General features: G+C 53.9%; 6 protein-coding genes across 6 annotated transcripts; 5 read left to right on the forward strand and 1 right to left on the reverse strand.

The window, feature by feature from the left end:
* Nucleotides 1-1330: 1330 nt before the first annotated feature.
* BO82DRAFT_383785 (S53 family peptidase) lies at nucleotides 1331-3584 on the forward strand (the record flags this gene model as incomplete). The annotated part of the gene is made up of 5 exons (XM_025638042.1): nucleotides 1331-2519; nucleotides 2573-2705; nucleotides 2752-2845; nucleotides 2895-3195; nucleotides 3254-3584. The coding sequence occupies exons 1-5, from the start codon at nucleotides 1651-1653 to the stop codon at nucleotides 3582-3584; spliced, it is 1728 nt and encodes a 575-aa protein (XP_025491456.1). The 5' UTR covers nucleotides 1331-1650.
* A 382-nt stretch (nucleotides 3585-3966) lies between these two features.
* On the forward strand, nucleotides 3967-5677 carry BO82DRAFT_432623 (glycoside hydrolase family 131 protein). Its single transcript, XM_025640797.1, has 3 exons — nucleotides 3967-4148; nucleotides 4195-4331; nucleotides 4394-5677. Exons 1-3 carry the CDS (start codon nucleotides 4040-4042, stop codon nucleotides 5369-5371), a joined length of 1224 nt encoding a protein of 407 aa, XP_025491457.1. The 5' UTR covers nucleotides 3967-4039; the 3' UTR covers nucleotides 5372-5677.
* Nucleotides 5678-5964: 287 nt separating this feature from the next.
* Nucleotides 5965-6471, forward strand: BO82DRAFT_402522 (uncharacterized protein; the record flags this gene model as incomplete). The annotated part of the gene is made up of 1 exon (XM_025639323.1): nucleotides 5965-6471. The coding sequence occupies one exon, from the start codon at nucleotides 5965-5967 to the stop codon at nucleotides 6469-6471; it is 507 nt and encodes a 168-aa protein (XP_025491458.1).
* Nucleotides 6472-6883: 412 nt separating this feature from the next.
* On the reverse strand, nucleotides 6884-8409 carry BO82DRAFT_415869 (intradiol ring-cleavage dioxygenase). Its single transcript, XM_025639970.1, has 5 exons — nucleotides 8107-8409; nucleotides 7892-8047; nucleotides 7684-7826; nucleotides 7444-7609; nucleotides 6884-7361 (listed from the first exon to the last, which is right to left on the reverse strand). The coding sequence occupies exons 1-5, from the start codon at nucleotides 8351-8353 to the stop codon at nucleotides 6919-6921; spliced, it is 1155 nt and encodes a 384-aa protein (XP_025491459.1). The 5' UTR covers nucleotides 8354-8409; the 3' UTR covers nucleotides 6884-6918.
* Nucleotides 8410-9348: 939 nt separating this feature from the next.
* Nucleotides 9349-11422, forward strand: BO82DRAFT_336345 (putative C6 transcription factor; the record flags this gene model as incomplete). Its single annotated transcript, XM_025633339.1, has 5 exons — nucleotides 9349-9420; nucleotides 9498-9601; nucleotides 9666-10323; nucleotides 10377-11110; nucleotides 11167-11422. The coding sequence occupies 5 exons, from the start codon at nucleotides 9349-9351 to the stop codon at nucleotides 11420-11422; spliced, it is 1824 nt and encodes a 607-aa protein (XP_025491460.1).
* Nucleotides 11423-13126: 1704 nt separating this feature from the next.
* BO82DRAFT_415899 (putative allantoate permease) lies at nucleotides 13127-15990 on the forward strand (the record flags this gene model as incomplete). The annotated part of the gene is made up of 10 exons (XM_025639971.1): nucleotides 13127-13321; nucleotides 13377-13571; nucleotides 13632-13726; nucleotides 13779-14194; nucleotides 14230-14355; nucleotides 14412-14527; nucleotides 14596-14682; nucleotides 14737-14853; nucleotides 14921-15031; nucleotides 15766-15990. The coding sequence occupies 10 exons, from the start codon at nucleotides 13127-13129 to the stop codon at nucleotides 15988-15990; spliced, it is 1683 nt and encodes a 560-aa protein (XP_025491461.1).
* Between the last annotated feature and the right edge of the window lie 939 nt (nucleotides 15991-16929).

Here is a 16929-nt window from a genome sequence, read left to right on the forward strand (position 1 = left end):
TTTGATCGGACCGTGAGTCCCTCATTTCCGATCTTAGAGGGCCATGCGTCCTCTCCGAACTGGGCCATACACTTGAGGGAGACCTTAGAATAGCAGCAGGACATGAGTCTGCAGCAGGAGGTTCCCGCCTTGCGCATTGAACGGATGAGGAAATATTCATCCCTTACCCTTACCTAGATCAGATGCGCTACTGCCCGACGGTCCAACATATGCAGCGATTCCCGACCGTTTGAAACAGAATATGATCCGGAGTTGGATGCATCCTTTGTGTATTTATGGAACGTCCTCGTTGGGATAGATGCAGATTGCTGGATTCCTATGATTTGATTTGTGACTACCATATCAGACATCTATATTTTACAAGGCTTAACACATTGCGGAGTATTTCGGGATCAGCATTCCTTCGATACGAACAACAACCGCTGCACGTCTACATTGATGTTAATTCCTCACTACCTACGGGTGCCCCTTTCTCCAACCCGCGTGATTGAGTTTCACATACATTCGGAACCATGGAGATACTGGACTAATGTCTGAGCGGAAGTGTCCTTATATGCAAGGAGCGCCTATTCCTCGGGTCTGGGTAGCCTGGCACGAGGGGATCGATGATGTCAAAGCAATCAGATACCGGTTACACTGTGCTGGATAGTATGATAAGACTATAGTTCTCTAGTAAAGACAACCAAGATGTCTCTCCAGATTAAGTGCCAGTTTTACTCTGGATTTATCGACATATTTGGTATAACTGATTATGAGCCGTCAGCAAGATAGTAGAATACCCCAACCCTCTATCTTCAGTCGGATCAGTCATTCCATGAAAGAATGACAGAAACTGCTCTCAGCAGCATACCCTCGGATTCATCCTCCGCCAACATATAAGCTTCCAGTTCTGTGCTTGGATGAGTAACGGATGAAGCGAACCGACGCTCACAGCAGGCACTTGTTTGTTTGCAATGTTTGCACTTCGATCAAATGATCCCATCAAAAAGGAATGTCAGTCCCTGGCGTCAGATACCAGCAGACTGAGACCATCATCTCTTGCAGAGAAATAAATGAATTAGGTGTGCGTCAATGCAACCTCCCCTGCAGCTGTCCCACACTAGCAGCTGGAGACCCCGCCTCGCAATGGCGCGATACACCGGACTCCGGCCTCGCTCCGACGTGCCAAGATAACTGCCTGCTGCTGTCTCGGTTGCTGAATTGGAGTCCCAAAGAACGGTGAGGTATTCGGACGGACAAAGTCTATCGTTTTCGCGATCTAGCAGGTTTCCTAATTGTCTCTTAAAAGGAGTCGTCTGCGATGCCCGAGGAAAGATGACAGAACCGAGCCGAGGGAACCAAGTGGGCGAAGATAATCAATCACTGATAAGCAAGCGGAAAGGAAGCTTAGATCCGGCTTGGCATTCGGCAAGGAGTATGACGAATCTGCAGAACGAGAGTTGAGGTGGGTTGGTTCCTGCATCACACCTCATTTACCGTGCACGCCATCCCCGGCGTTGCACCGCTCCCCGTCGGGGCAATCAATCCACCCGCGATGGCCTCATCGCTAGAGAAAAAAGTCTTATAACAGGCGGCGGCCCCGTTGCTTCCTGTCTGCTCCTCGCCCTTCTCCCCCAGTGTTCATTTCTAGTCGCTGGATCTCCCCTCATCATGGTCGCCTTCTCGCGCATCTCTACCGGCCTGTTGGCCGTAGCTGCCCCTGCTCTAGGCAATGTGGTGCTGGAGAAGATTCAGGCCGTGCCCAGCAGCTGGTCGCTCGTCGAAGAAGCCGACATCAGCTCGAACATTACTCTTTCCGTTGCCCTAACACGTCAGAACCTGGATCAACTCGAGTCCAAGCTGCTGTCTGTCTCCACTCCGGGGCAAAGCACCTACGGGCAGTACCTCGACGCCGATGAGGTCAACGCCCAGTTCCCTCTGGCCGATCACTCCACTGTCATCTCCTGGCTCACCGAGGCGGGCGTCACCGACATCTCCCACCAGGGCGGATTGATCAGCTTTGCCACCACCGTCGGGACTGCCAACAAGCTGCTCAACACCACCTTCTCGGTCTACGAGAAGGCCGGCACCCAGAAGGTGCGCACCACCCAGTACTCGGTGCCCGACAGCTTGAGCGGGTCGATCGACCTGATCGCTCCCACCGTCTTCTTTGGTAAGACGCGCGCCGAACGCGCCGCCGCCTTCCAAGCCGTGAAGGTGGCCAGAAGGTCCAGCAGCGCCAGCCAGTACATCACCCCCACCTTATTGAAGCAGCAGTACAACATCGACTACACTCCCAAGGCTTCTTCCGGCAGTCGCATTGGCTTCGGAAGCTTTTTGGGCGAGTCCGCCCTGTACTCAGACCTCGATCTCTTCACCGAGCGCTTCGGCATTCCGCAGCAGAACTTCACCGTGGAGCTGATCAACGGTGGCGTCAACAACCAAGAGGAGGATGGGGGTGAGGCCGACCTTGATGTGCAGAACATTGTTGGCCTCTCGCATCCTCTGCCTGTGGTCGAGTTCATCACTGCTGGATCTCCGTATGTCGTCCCCAGTGAATCGGGTCTGAAAGTAGAAGCTAACGAGACGGCAGTCCATTCATTCCCAACGTACTGCAGACCACGGACACCAACGAGCCCTATGTGGAGTACTATGAGTACCTACTGAACAAGACCAACGACGAGCTGCCGCAGGTTATCACCAACTCTTACGGCGACGATGAGGATGTACGTTCGCTGAGCCCTTTGCAAATGCTCCGACTGACCCCTATAGACTGTCCCATATGCCTATGCCACGCGCGTCTGCAACCTCATTGGTCTGATCGGCCTGCGCGGTATCTCGGTCTTGGAGTCCTCTGGTGATTCTGGTAAGTTTCTTGCGTTCAACCGCCCCAATCACCGGCTAACAATTGCCAGGCGTTGGTGAGGCCTGTCTCTCGAACGACGGTACCGACACCGTCCAATTCACTCCCGAGTTCCCCGGCACCTGCCCCTACATCACTGCCGTGGGTGGTACTCAGGACATCCCCGAGATCGCCTGGGTGGACAGCAGCGGCGGCTTCAGCAACTACTTTGCACGTCCATCCTACCAGGCTGACCAGGTCGAGACTTACCTGGACAAGCACATCTCCGCGGCGGTTAAGGAGTACTACACTCCTTATGTCAACTTCACCGGGCGCGCGTTCCCGGACATTGCCGCCTATGGTGGTTCGCCATAGTAAGCTCCACTCCGTGACTTTTTGACATGCCGAAAATAATTCTGACGGGTAAATTAGCTATGAAACCTATGTGAACGGTGAACTGGAGCTTATCGGCGGTACTTCGGGCGCCAGCCCTGTCGTTGCTGCCATCATCGCGCTGCTCAACGACGCTCGTCTGCGCGCGGGCAAGACGTCCCTGGGCTTCTTGAACCCCTGGCTGTATTCCAGCGGGTACAAGAGCTTGAATGATATCACCTCTGGTACGGCGGGTGGATGTGATGGCAGCTCCGCTGGTGCGGGTTACATCCCGTGGGCCAGCTGGAATGCCACGGCGGGCTGGGATCCGACCACCGGTTTGGGAACTCCTAATTTCGCCAAGCTCAAGGCGGCCGTGTTGGCTTTGTAAGTGATGGTTAATGATTATGTATGTACTCAGTGATCACGTCGCTTGGCGGCAGTATATGTTTGAGACATGTGATGGTCAATGCATGAAATATTCCTCAATTTTCTGTTTCGGCGGAGGTGCTAGTGAGTGCGACCGGAAGGACAATTGACCACGGACCAGCAATAATAGGCAATGTCTCAGTGAAACAGCAGCGTTTAATTTCAGTGTCGAGCTGTCAGGGTCGAAACTGAGACCCTTGGGATTAAGGTGAAACGGAGAGCCAGAGTGCGGGTGTTTCAGCACACGCCCGTCAATCTAACCCTGACACCCGCTCCACTTTCCATCCTCCCCACCGCAACCAGGATCGTGAAGATAAAAAGACTCCTCATCCCACCATTCATTCTCCAAACCAACTGTGCCGGTCACAACTTCCATTCTTTTCCTTTTCTTCGTCTCTCCTTCGCCCTTCACTCACTATGAAGTCTTTCGTTTCCCTTCTCGTTTTTCCCGCTTCCTCGCTGGCTGGAACCGTGCTATGGAGCGGCATTTTCAACTCTTCAGCTACCGTCGAGGACTTTGATGAATGTAATTTAACCTTTTCCGTGGTCACGAGCCCAAACTGACAAGATAGGGTCGTGGTCCAACCAGATTGAACCGTGGCAATGGTACATCCATGGCACCGGCAACACGTCGAATTACCTGGGTCTCTCCACCGACTTCAAGAACCCTGCCGATACTAGCGACGCCCAGGGTCTGCGCATCAGCATTGTATGCCACTCCCCACACTCTGAGGGACGGGATCGAGCAGACTAACTCATTTCACCGTCTAGGACGGCACCTCTTACTGGGAAGGTCAAACGATGGAGCGCTCCGAACTCATCCCCCAGACCAAGGCCGACCTCGGCTCCGGTCACCTCTACTACCACTTCTCCCTGTCGACCAAGACGGCCAACGCGCCCGACGCCTCCTTCGAGCACCAGATCGCCTTCTTCGAGAGCCACTTCACCGAGTTGCAGTACGGTCTGGCCTCGGGTGCTTCGGGGTCCTCTGACAACACACTACGCTGGAACGCTGGCGGCAACACCCACTGGTCCGTGCAGCTGGAAGCCGGCAACTGGTACAACTTTGCGTATGATATCGACTTCGACGCCCAGACGGTGGGTTTGTGGGCGTCCAACGGCTCCAACCCCTTGACTGAGGTTGTGTCGCCCGTCAGCGCGTCCGCCTCGTCCAACTCGGCCGACTGGCATGTCGGTGAGCTGCGTCTGCCTGGCAGCGGAGCCTCGAACGATGCGGCGGAGGATTGGTTCTGGTCTGGCATCTATATCGAGGAGTCGCCAATCACGAAGGAGATTGGGTCGGGTAGCGCTTCGAGCTCGAGCTCGGACTCTAGCTCTAGCTCCAGCTCTGCGGAGATATCTAGCTCTGTGAGCTCTTCGACCTCCTCCGCTCCCCAGTCCACCGCCGAGGCTACCTCAAGCACCACCGTCGCCGCTGCTACTACCAGCACTGTCGCCTCGATCACTACCTCTGCTGCTCAAACAATTGCAACCGCCCAGCCCGCCGTTGTCTCATCCGCAGCCACCAGCTCCGTCTCCACCGCTGCTGCGGTCGTGACCTCGGCCGTTGCTCCTTCAGTGACCACGGAGGTGGCAGTAGAGATTGCGACGACGGCCACGGCTGCCTCGGTGGCCTTGGCTACTCCCACCACTCCTACCGAGATTCTGGATGATATTCGCGCTATCTTCGGTGCTCTTGTCTCGCGGTCCAGTGGTGTGCATGCTCGTGACTTTGCTCCTCGTGCTTAAACGTGACACATATTGGTGCCTTGGCTCCTGTTGGGTGTTTGGACAGGGGACTGAGCGCGGGGGTGTTGCGGGAGGCTATGACTTGGTTTTTTAATTTCTTAGTCAATTCAGTGTATTATCTTGTGTCGTTTGATAGTTTGACGGAGTATAAAGAATGAACTCACCGCGTATGAAGATACACTTGCCACTATGCAATCATTGCCAATTCAACAACACTTGCAGGTATCGTATCGTGCGGTGGTAGGTTCCTAGCCATGTTGAAGTCGAAATTTCTAACGAGTAAGGATGATGTCAAAGATGGGGGCCAATGAGTCTCTCCAAACTGGATGCTGGAGATAAAATTTGAGTCTCAGTGAACTCAGTGAAGAAAAAGTGATGAAGGGGGCGAATGGTTCCTGCTTTACACTTGCGAATGCTAGCCTGATATCTTGAGATGGAACGGAACTCTGCTGTGGCCTGAGGGGTAAGGGTACAGAGTCAGGCAAACACGGCAACAGCAGAGTAAAGGCAAGTCCCGCTTTTGTGATAATCCTCGATACTGCGACGCACCTTCCGTCTTGTTGCTAACGCCAAGCTGAAACAAAACAGATCTGATGACATGTTTTTACCTCGCAGGAACCACTGCACAGGGACTCTGGCTGCTGCAGGAGGTCCTAGGCGAGATGGAAGACAAGGAACATCATGCGCAGGTGGTCGAAATCATGCGGGAAAGGCTGACGCCGGAATCAGGCTTCATTGGACCACAAGAGGTGACTTCCCATATTTGGTTCTGGAACCGACTGAACGAACACGGGCTCACCGAAAAGGACTTGAGATCGCAAGCTCACGAGGCCTTTCCGTTTCGAGGCGATCATGTTCCAGACCCGAAGGGAGAGTTTCCTCCTCGAGCATGGACCCTGATGTGGCACGACACTTACAGTAACCTGTATGGGGAGTGGATCCCCGGGGAACTGCGGAGCTGGGGATACGTCTTCTGGGACGCGGGGCGATTGGAGACAGAAGCACAAGAGGTACTACTATGGCGTTGGAAAAGGTCCTTCGATGAAGACTGGGATCCGCGGGACGAGTATGACCTTGCTGATGTCAGAGCCATCCGATGATCAACACCGTATGTATTCTGCATACTACCACGCCTGGAACAGGGGCGCACATGGTACTATACAATGAAAAATCTTTTTACTGATCTATCAAAACACGGTAACAATCTAGCATGATGCTACTCCTTTCAACTGAACTATCCTTATTAGCAAGCATTGCACTTCGAAACGTACAAGTCGCGATGCACACCCGAAACTTAAAAGAATGAACCGCTTAGCGAAGAGCGACATTAGCGAGAAATGCTCCCGATGTGACGTTTACTCTCCGCTCCAATTCATCGACAATATATTTAGCAATAAATCAACTTCGTCCAGGTAGAACAGTGCTAGGAGGTAGTCCAAGTTAGACTTGAATCCCCAGAATCGAGCGCCCGAGATGCAGTATTACGAAAGAAAACCCGAATAGTAACCCTCCTCCACATTCTCGCCAGCTTCTCACCGTACTGGGCATCAAGCAGACGTAGCAGCCGCACCAGCAACTCCACTCGAAGAAGCCGAATCACCAAAATCCCCCATGCCAGCCATGTTCATTACGAAATCATCGTTCACCTCGCCCCCGTCCTCGGTCCAGAAACCCTCAGGGGAAAGCGAGTCATCACGTGTGCCATCCACACCAATGGAGATCCACGCAAAGATGCCATCGGAGACACTATCTCCCAGAAGAACATACTCCATAAGCGGGTCAGTGTCATCCACCTCCGTCTTCAGTATGATATCGTCCTCGTTCAGGGTCAGATCCTGCGTGTTGGAACTGTAGGGCGTCGTCTTCTCGACCTCCGTGATAAGGTTCTGGTCGAAGTAGATCTGGCCCACGTGAGAGGAGTGCCCGTCGTACATGCCGGCAATGGTGCCGTTGGGGAGGATCTTGGTTTCGTTGGCGGGGTGCGTTGCGACTACCACGTTCGAGTCAGTCATACACATGAATGATACAGATATGCAGAACCTAGTTAGAAGGGATTGGCGGAAGGTACGCACCGTGAATATGGATTGCGCGGCCGGTATAGTGGCCCGGGAAGATGGACTCGAAGCGCACGACGCCGTCGTGTCCGCTGGGCTGCACACCGCGCAGGAAGGTCGTGTCGATGTTGGTCGAGTCGTTCTGGTTGCCGTTGCCGCTCGCGACGACTCCGGAGTAGACTCCCTGTTATAGTGCAAACAAGAGGTTAGTGGTTCAGTTCTAGCTCGTCCCACAAAAATGACTGGGTGGGTGCTCACGGTCGCGTTGCAGTGCCAGATGTCGGTGTAGATGTTCCGCAGCGGCTCGCAGGTGTTGGTGTCGATGAGCTGGATGTCCAGGAACAATGGCACGCCCTCCTGGTCCTCGGCCACGTTGCGACGGATGAGCTCTCCCGCAATATCTATGGATGATTATTCGTGTTAAGATAACGAAGATGGGTTCAAGACCATGATGTGGCAGGCATACAGTATGGCCCCTGGGTGACCTCCGGCTGCACGATGCAGGTGCCTCCCGACGCGAAGAGGATGCGGGGATCGGTCGACGGGTCAACGTGGGTCAGGTTTGAATGGTGATCTGTGCCTAGGACGGAGTCCAGGTCGCGAACCTTGAGGTATTGGTTGTCTGGGCTGTCAGCTGCGGCTCAAAATGAAGATATCAGGTGCACATTCGAGGAAACATACTGGACAACCCCCTCTCGCGGCGCAAGTGCTCGAGCGCGTCGCCACGACGAGCAACATTCGCATCCTCAACCTCACGAGCTTTCAGGCTGGATGCACAATGAGACAAGCTGCGCGAATGCACGGGGGCCTGTTTGAGGAAGGCTGCGCGTTCAGCGGCTTCCTCCTGGACGTTGTGGCCTGGATGGCCCAATCCAACTGAGGCCAGCAGGGTCACGCTGGTGGTCAGGTACGAGGTCAAATAAACCATGTTGGATGATGAGGAGAAAGAGTTTTCGAAGAGCAGGTTGCAGTGGTACTGGAGAGAAGGGAAGTTTGAGCTGTTGATGGACGAGGAAATGGAGCCGGAAGACGAGGGTTTTTATACCTCCCTCTCGAGATTATCTTCTCTTATGCCATCATCAAGATAGTGACCGGAGCAAATCCCGTGTTTCCGTTTTTGATCAATATCCTGGCATCAACCCCGACACATTCCCATCCACTGCACCGTTGTGACTGTCGTTCTCCCATGAACTAAAGGTGTTTGCTTCCGCTTAGTAAAACAGGTATCGGGAATCAAATATTGCGTACACGCGTTGCTGGCGGTTTCATGTGTTAGAGAGCATCGAAGTGGAGAGCTGCTGGGCAGAGCTGCTGGGATTAAGGTAGGGCGGGCATACGAATCCACGGTATGCCTCACACAAAACGAGGTCGCCAAGGTCGGCCAAGAGAGGGTCAAGAAGGTCCCCGGGAACGATCTACATGCGTGGCGGAGACTTTTGTGTCAGAACAACTCGGTTGGATGAGAAGAGACGGGACGAATAGCTTAAACACAGTTTCAAGGTATACCTTCAAGGTTACTAGTAGATGTATAGAAGGCTGAGTCAGCGGGATCTACGATTTCCTTCTCCAAACCTCGGAACCAATCGGAGGGCAGAGATTTCACATGGCGGGGAGACCCCAACTTGGAAAATTGCTAAAATCATTATTCAGGGACCCGGGCTGGGCGTCAGGGACAGATCCATTGAGCGCCTCAGGCATCGGTTTGAGCAGAAAATTTCCTGACCTCGAGTCCTCGACAACTCCCACACGCAAAGAGCTTACGTCACTTACCCCGGATAATTCCTGGGCCGGGAGTCTCTGAATTTGGAGCAGGCAACAGCCACTTTCGAGCGCGTGCTGCGTGCCTTCCATAGAGTCATATGGGCAGAGTAGAAAGATAATTCACCCAACTCACGTCCGGCCCATCAGTCTTCTTGTCTATCCATGTCCGACTCAGCCATTGCTCCTCGGGCAGGGCGGGCGCGCACTGCTTGTGATCTGTGCAGGTCTCGGAGGGTAAGCTTTCCGATCTCCGACCTCCGACCTATGTATATCTATACTGTACATGTACCTGTTCTAACAGTGAGAGCCAGATCCGCTGTGACGGAGTCAAACCTGCATGTGAGACATGCCATTTCGCCGGAGTGCCTTGCATCTTTACACCGCCACCGGACGTGCCTCGGCAGACAGTCCGAGAGTCAGTTCTGCCCCGACATATTTTTTCTACATGTTTTTGAGTGAACAGATCTGATGCTCAACAGACAACTGGCCAACTGCAGAATCAAAGTGCAGGAGTTGGAAGAAGCACTGAGAGTGGAGCGAGCCAAAAATAATGCAAAGGATAATGCTCCCAATGCATTCGTTCTCCAAGGAGGATTGGCGGATTTGCACGGATTCGACGCGGCTCTTACCGCGTTCCTGCGGATTCTCGGATTCTGTGGCTTCGGCCCTAAGTCGACCCCGTTCCTCTTCCCCACCGACCAGCATCGTATGCCCACTCTTGTCGACTTGAATCGCTTTGCCCAGGATGTGACTTGTTCATTCAAGTCGGAATTTCCCCACCATGCCTCCAGGACCATTCATCCCAAGCAACCCCCACCGACGCTGATCCGCACCGTTATCGACTATTTTATAACCAACAGCCTCTACTCCGTCTTTCCCGTAATCGACCCCGTCACCTTGTTGTCCCTTCGGGGCTCAGATCTTTTTCATTCTGCTGAGGATCAGGATCGTCTTCCCAAAAGCGTCCAGGTCTGTCTGGTGGCCTTGACAGCCCTGGTCACTCACCTGCGGGACGATGAGCCCGCTTTTGGTGAAGCCGACCCAGAAGCCTTTCTGCAATCCGTGCTGGCGCAGTTGCCTGAGCTGGTCATGTCGGGGGACAATGATCTCTGGACCCTACAAGCTCTAATCCTGGTGGTAAGTGATTGCCGACCTTGGTCTATTCTCCCCGGACTCGCTGACAGTTCCAGGTGCTGTACCTTGCTCCACTCGGTGCGCCTCAGTCTGCCGAATTGATCCTGGCAATGGCAATCCGGCTCCTCACCACCCTAGGTGGCAATCGGGTTCATGTGAACCACGACCTTCACCTCGATGACCATCGTGGTCGACATCTTCGGGCTCTTTTCTGGCTCTGTTACTCTGTGGACAGGGAAATGTCAATCCGTAGTTCGCATCCGCCGTTCCTTCATGACATCGACTGCGACCTCGACCTGCCAGAGAAATATGTCATGGCTTCGTCCGAGAGCCAGTTCCGCCTGGCCCCCTTGTCCAACGACGAGCTACTTTATCCCTCTGACCTACGCATGTGCATCATCAAGTCCAAGATCTACCGTCTACTGTATTCGGATTACGGCCTGGCGCAGCCCGCTTCCATCCGCGTGCAGTATGTCCGCGAACTGGACGAGGAGCTCAGCAATTTGAGAGCGCAATTTCCCGCCGACTGCCGCCCGGAGAACTTGTCCCCGGGAAGCATCCCAGACTCTTTGGTTCTCGACCTCAGTCTACGGGGGATCAACATGCATCTGGAATACTATTATTGTCTCGCCAAGATCCATGGCGCGTGTCGCGTCGCTGGCGGAGGGTACCCCTCGCTGGACGATATTTCGCCCCTGACTTCGAGTCGGGAGCTGTGTTATCAGGCTGCGCGCTCGATTCTGCTCTACCTCAGTCGGTTACGCCATCTCATTATTCCACAAACCTTTTGGTATGCATTTGTTCTCGTCTCTCCAATCGTCGTATTGACCTGTGCCCTGTGTCTAGGATCTATGCGCAGTTCATCCTCTCCGCTGTCGTCTCTCTCGGTTGGAAGCTTGTCGCCGAACCTAACCACCCATCCGCTGCCAGCGACCTCCATCTCATCCAGCACACGAGGGACCTGTTCACTAGGCTAAAGGAAACGTCGGATCCCAACAAGTTTCCACCTTTCTACATAATGGACAACTTCATCCAACAATTGATCGCCGCGGTAGCACATTCGGGCTCGCCACCGATACTTCTGGCATTCAACCATTCATGAGATGCGCCATACGCCTTTGCTGCATCCTGGATGCATACACATCGCGCTCTCATGGCTTCGCAGACCGAAGCCCCAGTAAGAGCTGGGCATGCTTGAGTCATGCACATCACAACATGAAGATAGCTCGAGTCCGTATTTTGGTGCTGCTCATCATACCAACTCAAGCAATGCACCATCCACCCGGCCGGGTACGAGCTGAGCTCTATTTTATAGACGAAAGAATGTGCTTCGCATTGCCCCGGCAAAGGCTACTAGTTGCATGCTATGAAAACGCTCCACGATGCACACCTTTGGACTTCACCACGCGAATCCAAAACCAAACGGTCCATCTCATGCTCTTTTATTGGATCTGAAGCCAGTTTCGTCGGCATAAATTAATGGCTCGCTTCGGAGTGAGGTCCATGTGTATCTGAGGATGTAGAGCGTTCGACCAACTCGGCCGAATGTGGGGGCGTCAGTTTAAGCTATGTTATCATACTGGAGCAAAATGATTGCACACCCGGGCCTAGATTATCAACTCGTGTATCCAGCCTGGACGGGACTGGTCGGAGGCCCACCGTCAGCACTAAGCTTCCGACCCGGGTCGAAGCATGAATTCGCCATTCCCGTTCGCCATTTCGTGTGCCCTCCGATCAACTCGTCAGGCAGCCAATACGCTCAGGGAATGGGAACAAGCACGCCCGGCGAGGGGAAGACCCTCGCCTGATTGGATCTAGGGCTCAGTGCAATGCAATCCCGAAAATGGTCCGTGCATTCGGAAGAATTTCGGTACTTGAGGGGCGTCTCCAAGGCGGTCTGCAGTCATTTAGCATTCAGATAGACCTAGGTTCTAGAAACCCAATAGATTTGTTTGATGATCATTCATGCTCCATCTCAAGCGTTGAAATGCTGTGCAATTTAGGAGGCGTCAAAGTTAGACCCTTAAAGTCGATTCTGTGTTTCCCCCCTCCCCCGTGCGGGGAATATATCACCATCGCTGCTGGTCATGGAACCTCAACCCCCCGAGATTCACACCTCATGTTGCTATTCAGGCAAACGATACTCTGTTACAAGCTGCCGTTTACGAAGCAAATTCATCGCAGAGATTCGAGATCCGCCTTTTGATACAGAACTTCTGCCGATATCAAGACTGGTGGGCGTTGATGCCTGAGGCAGAAGTCCGGCCCTTGGGAACCTCTCAGGGAAGCAGGCTATGAATCGAATCATGAATCAGGATGCATTCTTCCGGAGTGGGAGTTTACGCGGTGGCAATGCGACGGGCGGGGAGACGACATGCAGGCCGCAGGTCGGGGTTAGCCATTAGCCACCTGGAGCAGACCATCCATGCACACGATGGCGCAATCCCCTTGGGTCGCTAGTGATCATGCAGAACATCGATTCTCCACCGCGTCGCGCTCACAATCTTTGCACAGCAGAGAACAAATCAGATACAGAAGATGAGAGTGATTTGAACAGGATAGAGTGCTGTCGCTCTCGAGTAATAATCTTAATTCGGGAGGTGGTACGTGCCGAGCGTGCGCCATGGATGGGCGCGACAAGGGACGAGGTATAGAGCGCGGGGCTAAGAGTAGAATACATCAAGAGATAAGCTGATGGCGTCATGACCACGATCAATGAGACCATGCCTTGCCTGTTTGGGTACATATACTCTGCTGCTGTCATACCAAAACATGCAATCGCAACGGCAAGCAGACATCGTCGACCATGGGGTACGAAAAAGAAGACAGCGGCCGGTCTGAGAGCCCCCACGAGGAGTCTGGAGTGAGCCACGGCAGCGAGCCGCTCGAGGTCCGGCCGCTCCGTTCCTGGAAAGGATACCTCTGGGACACCTGGGAGCTCCCCCGGGACCAGCGTTGGCTGTTGTTCAAGGTCGATGCCTTTGTCCTGACTTTCGCCTCGGTATGCGCTCGCTTCGTCTTGAGGGCTGCGATGCAACTGCTAATTGGCTGGGCAGATTGGTTACTTTTTGAAGAATCTTGATCTGAACAATGTCAACAATGCCTATCTCAGTGGCATGGAGGAGGATATGAAGATGTACGGCAACCAGCTGGTGACCAGCACCTCGATCTATACCGTGGGATACGTCATCGGACAGATTCCCTCTAATCTGCTACTTACCCGTGTCTCGCCCCGTTGGGTTATCCCTACTGTATGCCCCTCTCCCCAGTGTTGCCGAACCACGATGGGATGGCTAACACTAAGGCGATAGCTCGAGGTGGGCTGGGGAATTGCCACGATATGCACATCGACGGTAAAGTCCTATCATGCGCTCTATGGTATTCGATTCCTGGTCGGACTGTTTGAGTAAGCATTGCCTCTACACAGACCTTCAGTAGGGTGCTGACCCGTGATGAAGATCGGGCTTCTACCCCGGCATCCATTACCTTCTCGGATCGTGGTACACCCCGCAGGAGATCGGCAAACGCGCGATGATTTTCTGGTTGGCGGGTTCCATGGGAACATTGTTCAGTGGCTTCCTTCAGGCCGCCGCCTACACTAACCTCAACGGCGTGAATGGACTTGCCGGCTGGCGATGGCTGTTCATCATCGACGGAATCATCACCCTGCCGCTCGCGCTGGCTGGATACATCTTCTTCCCGAATCTGCCGCAAGACGGGCGGAAGACCTGGTGGATCACGCAAGAAGAGCATGTCCTCTCCGTCAAGCGCATGGACGCCGTCCACCGCGCGGGCAAGTCGCCGTGGACCCGGGCCAAGGTCAAGCGGATGTTCCTCAGCTGGCACATCTATCTTCTGCGTACGCCGTCACCCTGTTCAACCGAATCGAATGTTTGCTAACTGCTTCAGCTCTGCTCTACATCGTGTGGAACAACGGATACCCTCAGGCGGGAATGGGCTACTGGCTGAAAAGCTTCAATGCGACACCTGCGCCTGTCCCAGGAACAAGCTACACTGTTCCACAAATTAACGACTGTGAGTTGATTCGAGTTTTTGGACAAATGCCAGTGTGGACTAACCTAGTGTTATAGATCCGCTGCTCACGACCGGTCTATTCATCATCGTGTCGCTGACTTGGGGCTGGCTGTCTGACGGACCGCTCCGAGGGGCTCGCTGGCCGTTCATCTACGCGGGTGCGGTGATTACGGTGAGCATTAGACCCTTTAAGCTTATATTTACCTCAGTGCGGCTAATGAGTTTTCTTTTGTAACGCAGATCGTCTTCTGCGCGCTTCTGCGACAGATGCCGCTCTATACGAATATCACAGGTCGAATGGCTGTGTACTGGCTAAGTAACATAGGGGTAGGTGTTTTAAGTCCAGTCCTGAAAAAAACCGTTCTAACACGATCACCACAGCTGGGCGCAGGTCCTCTGATTCTCAGCTGGGCCAACGAGATCTGCACAGCCGATACCGAAGAGCGAGCGTTGGTGATTGTGCTCGCGAACGACCTCGCGTATGTGGTGCAGGCTGTTGTAAGTTTATGAATTGAATCAGAGTGCAGAGTGTTGAACATTCAGAAGCTGACGATTGATGCCCCAGGCACCGAACTTTGTGTGGAAGACCACCGACTTCCCCGCCGCGAAGAAAGGGTATCTGTGGTGCATTATTCTGCAGGTCTTGAGTAGTGAGTTAACCCAGCAGCATCTGGATGTATCAGATTCACGGGCTAACCAATTGACTCTGCGTACAGTTGGGGTTACAGGCGCGATTCAATGGCTGGTGGCGCGAGATCGAAAGGCTGCTGCCGCAAGAGCTGAGGTGGGACAGTACCCCGGATCTGGCGTCAGCGACGCTTCTCTGCGGGATGACAACAGTGGTGGTGTCGGTGGAATCGGAGAGACCAAAATCCTCCCCAGCAAAGTCACTCCGGTGTCGGAGTAGCGTGACTCGGGGCCCGTTGGCGGGATTTCGAGCTGAGCGAGCATCGGAGCGGAACAACAGCCGGCACGGCAGATGCAAACCGAGCAAACAAAACAATACTGCCCTTGTAATTAGACTGTCCCCTCGTCCTATTTATTTTTAGTGGGAGATCAGCCTCCACTATGCCTGTCTAAGAGACTTCACCCGCCCCGTGGCCTGTCGCTTGTCCAGGCACAGTGTATCACTGCGAAGTGGGTTGTGGCACAACGTTTCTCCACTTCTAAATCAATAGTCGATCGTATTCCGTCTGCTTAGGGTCTCGGGGTCTCCGCCCACCAATCAGGGTCTGCCTTGGCATCGCTTATATCTACTTCCTCAGGATATTCAGGGTCCAGACGATGGGATGGATTCCCCCTATAAGACTGTCGAGTCTCTGTGACTCTTCATGTTTTCTTCTTGCTGCTGTCATCCTTTTTTCATGCCTGCCGTCATTTCCAACTGCTCTGTCGCTCTTTACTACACAGGCCATGGCAAAGTCACTCTTTACAAGCGCTGTCGTCGCGGGCGTTTTGGCGCACTCGGTAGCCGCCAGCGTAACCTGCAGCAATGAGGTTGTCAATGCCTTTTCCAACCCGTCCTTCGAGACTGGCGATGCCACGGATTGGACCGCCTGGGTCGCCACGGCGACGCCCTCAACCATGGGCAATGTCCTTTCTGGGGAGGCGTCGGACGGCAACTACTACCTGTAAGTCGTCTGCTCATATGGGTCTGGAGCTGGGAACGGGCAGGGTTGACCTTGAATGAAAAGGTCCATAGATGCAGCAACCTCGATATGGAAATACATCCAGCAACCCGTCACCGGGCTGCAGGTGGGCAAGACCTACAGCCTGTCGGTGGACTACAAAGTCACGGCTGCAATCGCCAGTATTCCCGCCATTTACAACACGTGTTATATGGGCTGGATGGTGGATAGATGGTACACCATGCTTGATCGGATTACCGTCCCTGCGATCCTCGGTGGTCTAGACCCATCGTGGGAGACCTATACCTATTCCTTCACCCCCACCAGCTCTTCGCACACCATGATGTTTCTCTTTGCCTGCAGCGGCTATACTACGTTCAACTTTGATCTGGACAATTTTGTCTTGCCGCTGTCAACTCAGCAGGTGTGCACCACCTCTGCAGAGGTGGTTACCCCAACCACAAGTGCGGTGGCCATCTCGCCATCCAGCGTTCCTCCGAGTAGTGCTGCGAGCGCCACACCAACGCCATCATCTGTGTCGCCTGCTTCGTCGGTGGCAGTGATCTCCAGTACTGCTATCCCGACTTCGTCTCCAGCAGTACCAAGCAGTCTGGCATCCACACCCACGACCTTGTCATCTTCTGCTCTAGCGACCCCCACAGCGTCTTTGGCATCAAGCTCAAGTGTGGTTGCGTCGACTGCCGCTGTCTCGTCTCAGCCGATCATCTCTGCCAGCTCAAGTGTCTCCATTCCCATTATCCGACCATCCCAGTCCACTGCCAACTCCGTGATCCCGCCACGCAGCTCGCCCATACGATCATTGTCTTCTTTCGTTTCATCATCCAGCCCAGCTGTCTCCTTTGCCTCCTCCCATCCGGTGGTGACACGTTCGGCCGGCCAGTCTTCCGCACCCGGATTCACCCCATCCCCTGTGCGGACATTCGCT

This window comes from Aspergillus uvarum (genome assembly GCF_003184745.1).
Source record: "Aspergillus uvarum CBS 121591 unplaced genomic scaffold BO82scaffold_30, whole genome shotgun sequence".
Taxonomy (NCBI): domain Eukaryota; kingdom Fungi; phylum Ascomycota; class Eurotiomycetes; order Eurotiales; family Aspergillaceae; genus Aspergillus; species Aspergillus uvarum.